This window comes from Propithecus coquereli, unplaced genomic scaffold, assembly GCF_000956105.1.
Source record: "Propithecus coquereli isolate 6110/MARCELLA unplaced genomic scaffold, Pcoq_1.0 Scaffold38, whole genome shotgun sequence".
NCBI lineage: Eukaryota > Metazoa > Chordata > Mammalia > Primates > Indriidae > Propithecus > Propithecus coquereli.
Window position 1 is genome coordinate 6,862,600 of NW_012149507.1, and position 5,738 is coordinate 6,868,337.

At 42.2% G+C, this 5,738-nt stretch overlaps 1 protein-coding gene across 1 annotated transcript in view; it reads left to right on the forward strand.

Annotated features, from left to right (window-relative positions):
- COLEC12 (collectin sub-family member 12) overlaps positions 1–5,249 on the forward strand; it is a 169,032-nt gene extending 163,783 nt beyond the window's left edge. The window contains exons 9-10 of the mRNA XM_012652103.1: positions 3,223–3,368; positions 4,606–5,249. Of these exons, the coding sequence (XP_012507557.1) occupies positions 3,223–3,368; positions 4,606–4,625 (166 nt within the window). The 3' untranslated portion in view covers positions 4,626–5,249. The remainder of the gene's footprint in view (positions 1–3,222; positions 3,369–4,605) is intronic.
- Positions 5,250–5,738: the final 489 nt, after the last annotated feature.

Sequence of the window (5,738 nt, forward strand, 5' to 3'; positions counted from 1 at the left end):
TCCTCGCCAGCATTTGATGTTTTGGGATTTTTTGATAGAGGCCAATCTCACTGGGGTTAGGTGATATCTCACTGTGGTTTTGATTTGCATTTCTCTAATGGTTAGAGATGTTGAGCGTTTTTGTATATGTTTGCTGGCCATTAATGAGAGAGTATTAAGGTGCGAGGTTGGGAGGAGCTGTCTCCAAGATTGAGACTATGTGCTCTGCTTCCGTTAGGATGAACCCAAAATCCTGGAGGAACTCCACATCCACGGGCTGATGTGCTTGTGTGTTTCCAGCTCACTGGAGCCGTCAGTCTAAGTGTTCCCGAAGTCCCTGGTGTACTTAGAGTGTGACATCCAAGGACGAGTGTGGTGCTCCCCACTCACCTCTGTGACGTGTGTGTTATAATACGGGATTCAGGGATTTTCAGCCCAGGCTTCAGCCATTCTTCTTGCCAGGATCTACTTGTGAATGAGGTTAAGGCACTATTTAAGCTGACATTCTTCTCCAAAATATATATATTCTGTTTATCTGACACGTTCTTTTCCATTTTATTATAAGCACACAGACACAGACTGGGGGGGTTTGCCACAAGTCACTCCCTGTGATTTTACTTTGCCAAAGAGACACTTTGAGACTCTGGGTGCTCGGCCTCCAGGCCAAGTCGCCTCCGCAGCCCAGCCCCAGGCTAGCTGCCTACCTTCCACTCACGGTGGCCCCCCAGTCACCCACAGCCACAGAACTGCATTCTGCTTTTAGTCCTAAGGAAAGCCTTGAGCAATGTATGAGAAAAATTCCAGTGACCTAGAAAAACAAATGGAGAAAGGTGATAATCTCCTCTCTTATCACTGGGTTATCTTTCTGTCTAGTTGATAAATCCCTTTTACTTACTTAAAATGACTTGAAATGCAAAAGGAAAATATTAAGCAGGTCTTCTAAACCCTAAGAAGTCGTATCTATACAATTTCCCAATTAGCTGGCAAATCAAGAATATCAAATGTTCCATCATTATATATTCAGGAATCATAGATATCAAATTTTATAAACAAATTGGAATCAAACTCCCTCATATTACTGGCAGCAGTGAACAAAATATACATCAACAAGATCAAACGATGCTCAGGCATTGTCGACACTTCCAGAGGAGTCCTGCAAGGTGAACAGAAAAGCATATGTGAAAGTATTTTTCCTTCAGCTTTTTCTCTATCTGGCATCACTGTGACGGGCTGAGATTTTGAACTCCTCGGTCTTGTTTGTTATGTGTGTTCCATGAGAGTTAGGACTCTGTCTGTTCTCCACACTGCTGTATTTCTGGCACCTAGATCAGCAGTCCCCAGTCTTTTTGGCACCAGGGACCAGTTTCATGGAAGACAATTTTTCCACGGACGGGGCAGGGGGAGAGGGGGAGGCAGAGCTCAGGTGGTGATGCGAGCAATGGGGAGCGGCTGTAAATACAGATGAAGCTTCACTCACTTGCCCACTGCTCACCTCCCCTGCCATGCACCCGCCCACACCCTAAGTGTCATGGAAGACAGTTTTTCCGCAGAAGTGTGGTGGGGACGGGGCAGACCTCTGTGGATCGGTATCAGTCCACACCCCGCGGGGGCCGGGGACTGCAGAGGTCCTAGATCATAGGTGCTCTATGGATATTTGAGTGAGCGAATGGATATTTTCTAACTGTCTTCAAAGTATCATCTCATTTTTACTCTCATCCATTAATGGTTTCCTCTATTTTTTCATCACTAGATTTATTTAATTGAGGTCACTCAATTCATGTTCTTTGTGTTTTTTTTAAGAGACAGGATCTTGCTCTGTTGCCCAGGCTGGAGTGCAGTAGTGCAATCATAGCTCACTGTAACCTCCAACTCCTGGGCTTAGGCCAGCGCCCCACCTCAGCCTCCCAAATAACTAGGACTATAGACATTCACCACCATGCTTGACTAATTTTTTTATTTTTTGTAGAGAGACTATCTGGCTATGTTGCCCAGGCTGGTCTTGAACTCCTGGCCTCAAGTGATCCTCCTGACTTGGCCTCCAAAAGTGCTGGGGTTACAGGCGTGAGCCACCATGCCTTCATATTCATTTTATTAAAAATCCCCAAATACACATTTGGTGTGGGGGAGTCCATGCTACCTTGCTTCCCTGACCCTTTGACTATAAACTTCAACTGTCCTTTCCCACAGCCCTCTGGTTTTGCTGGTCTCATTGTCAAAAGGTGTAGGGCAATATGGGCGCTCTCCTCGGGTGACCCGAGGCTACCCTGTGGCAGATGGGGTAATGAGTCATTGTTTATGGGAAGCACCTCCTGCCGCAGATGTTCTTTCAGACCCTGCGCGAGGCAGGCTTATCCTCTCAGGCAGTAACCACAAGCTTCTGTGCATGAACCTGCTTCCTAGACAAGATTTAGCCTTCAAGAACTGAGTCTGGACGCACATCTAATTCACTGCATGGAAACAGAATCAAGAACGGTTACCCGTGGCAAAGTACTGTTTGGAGGAGCCGCATCCAAGTTAACAAGCCCCAGTGAACTCATCCTAAAGAAAACTTGTTTTTAAGAATCTCTCTCCCAAAAAAGGCAGTGAAATGTATGAGTCATTTTCAGTAAGATTAAATTACTGTTTCTCTGTAGAGCAATCAACCCTCTACATTTTAGCCAGACAGTCATAACCAGTTGTTTGTAATTGTAGGTTCTTAAAAATGTATAAAGGGTTGCTTACTTTCTCTTCCTGACTCGGACTTGTTAGAGGCAATATATGGAAATGTACAAAGATCCCCCTTGGTTCTCACAGTGTGTGTATAAGTGTGTGTGTGTGTGTGTGTGTGTGTGTGTGTGTATGTGTGTGTGTGTGTGTGTATCATGTCCTTACAAGGCATAGAAACTCATGCACATATATACACACGCCCAGAAGTCAGCATTCCAGTAGACATTAGATGATCATTCATCTAACAGTGTCAAAGGAGGATTTGCTCCCTCTGCATTGTGATGAAGCAGCTCAATGAGTTGGTTTCGTTGTGCAGAGATAACAAGCCTGCAGGGAGATGCTTCATTACGCATCACTCTGCAAGACAGCTGCTCTTTATTCTGAATAAGGGTACACGCTGCTTTTTAAACAATGCACTTTCATTCCAGGCCAAATAACATGGTTCAGTTTTGTTTTTTACATTTCTCTGCTGCTCTTGAGTAAAGAAAACCTCTGCATTACTGTGCCAATAATACTCAATTTCTGTTTTGTTAAAAGAAATTGGAAAGCTGGACAGCCAGATAACTGGGGTCACGGCCACGGGCCAGGAGAAGACTGCGCTGGGTTGATTTACGCCGGGCAGTGGAACGATTTCCAATGTGAAGATGTGAATAACTTCATTTGCGAAAAAGACAGGGAGACAGGTGAGCAGTAGGTGGGATTTAAGAGGGAGCTGCAGAGCTTTTGTCCCATTAAAGGGTGAGAGGCGGTGAGTTGAGGGCTCTGGGTGCAGGCTCTGCAGTTCCTGGTTCTGCCACTTACTAGCTGGGCAAGTTATTAACCTCGGGGGACTAATAATAGTATTTGCTTCATGGGGTTGTTGTGAGGACTTAAATAAGTTAATAAATGTGCCTAACATATAGGAAGTACTCTGGCCTGGGTCAGTATCTTATAAAATTGTCAGCCAATTGTTCTTTAAAATATGCACCAGTGCTGTGTTTCTCACAGACATCCGTACACAGCCAATTTAGGCAGCCATGCATTTGATTCCACATGTATTTATTGAGCATCTACTATAAGCCAGATTCTGTGCTAGGTACTGGAGGGATACAGCCTCTGCTTCTTATAAGCCCATAAGCCAAAGCAGCCTTTGGAGATTTTCCTGCCTTCAAAAGATACTTACCTAAACCTTCATGTAATATGTGACCCTCAGTGGAATGGGGCATCTTAGTTTCCTTCATCAGAACTAGATTTAAAAGTTTGCGGTAGGAGAGGTGGAGGAAATGGGAAGTGAATTCTAATAGGTGTGGGCTTTCTTTCTGAGGTGATGAAAATGTTTTGAAATTAGATGGTTCTAAATTATACAACTTAGTGAACACACTAAAAAATTATATAGTTTAAATGGATGAATTATATGATTTGTGAATTATATTTCAGTAAAGCCATTTAAACAAAAAAAAAGGTTGGTGGTAAACAAAAACCTCAAATGACTAGGGCACAAATTATCCCTAAATCCATTCCAGAAACAAATATTGAGTGCCTTTGACATGTCAGGCATCGGTCCAAGTGCTGGAGATAGGAATCTCAAGACATATAAGGAACTCACAGCTGGGTCGGTTGAGGGGGAGAAACACGGATACCTAAACAAGAGATTATAATAGATGGTGACAAGTAACCCAGATTTGTCATTTGTTTGCCTTTGTTGGCCATTCTGGATTTGAGTAGGGACTAGACTTCCCCAGATTAAGCTCCTTCAAAATGAAACTTAGCTTTTACTTAATCTGAATAAGAACTTTTAGACATTGCTTTGAAAAAATAAGCATTGTTGAATGATATATTTTAGAATCTTCCCTATAAAAATACATGTGTCCTTTTTTTGAATTGTACATTCGCTTTTTTCTTTAAGAAAAACTAATGCCCTTCCTTATTTCTCTCTTTTAGTACTATCATCCTCATTATAATGGACTGTGATGTAATATCATGAACACATGTTCAGACAGCTCGCAAAGGCAATGGATGCTTCTTTCTGATTGCATCACCTTCTCACCAGATTGGGGAAAAAGCACTGAAAACCAATTACTGAAAAAAATTGACAGCTAGTGTTTCTTACCATCTGCCATTACCCAAGGACTTGGGAACTAAAATGTTCCCCCAGTGTGATATGCTGACTTTTAGTGTGCACGTGGACTGAATCACATAGATTTTTCTCAGCCAGTAACCATGCAGTTATACAAATTATATCTTCCAGAGTATGGAATGCTCCAATCAGAAGAAGACCATGAGTGGTTGTTGAGCTATAGGAAGAACTTAAGCATATGCTGTGTAAACAGTACCTTACATTTCTAAAATCCCAAATGTAGGAAAAATATGCAGACATACAGATATATAGACCAACTTTTAGTAATAATATGAAATATACTTAAAGAGCTTTTAAAACTTTGTATTTTTGTACAAAATATTTGCCTTTTACCATTATTTTCCTTTTTTTTTTTTTGTCATTTTACCGATATAATACATGGAGCCAAAGAAAACAATAATGGTACTAATAAAAATTCATAGGGTTTTTTTTGTCAAATTTAATTCTACTCAGTGGCAAAGAATTTTTTCAGTCATGGTTTTGAAAAAATAATTAAATATACATGTGTGTATATATATGTATTTTTTAATGTATCATTTCCTCCCTCAAAGGAGTCAGTCACGTGAAATATCTAGAAATATCCTTGCAAATTTTGCCAGTGTTGATCAAGCCTGAGCACATACATGGCTCAGTGAAGTGGGCCGTACCCTGAGCCCATCTCCAGCTGGCACTCTTGATGTGTGCCGGGCCAGCCCCAAGGGAGTGGTCAGCTCAGAAAGTGCTTTTACTGCATTTTGGTGCAGTCAGTTGGAGTGCAGAGGTGTCTGTTGGGAAGGGCAGAACACCTGAATCTGGCTATCTCGGAGGCCCCCTTGGATAGCTGAGATACGACTGTACCATACTTGGTATCAGACCCACACCGATACCAAGAACTGATGTTTACTGTCAGGAAAGTATGGCGTCACATCAGCCAAAGGCAGAGATGCTAGAAAGATGG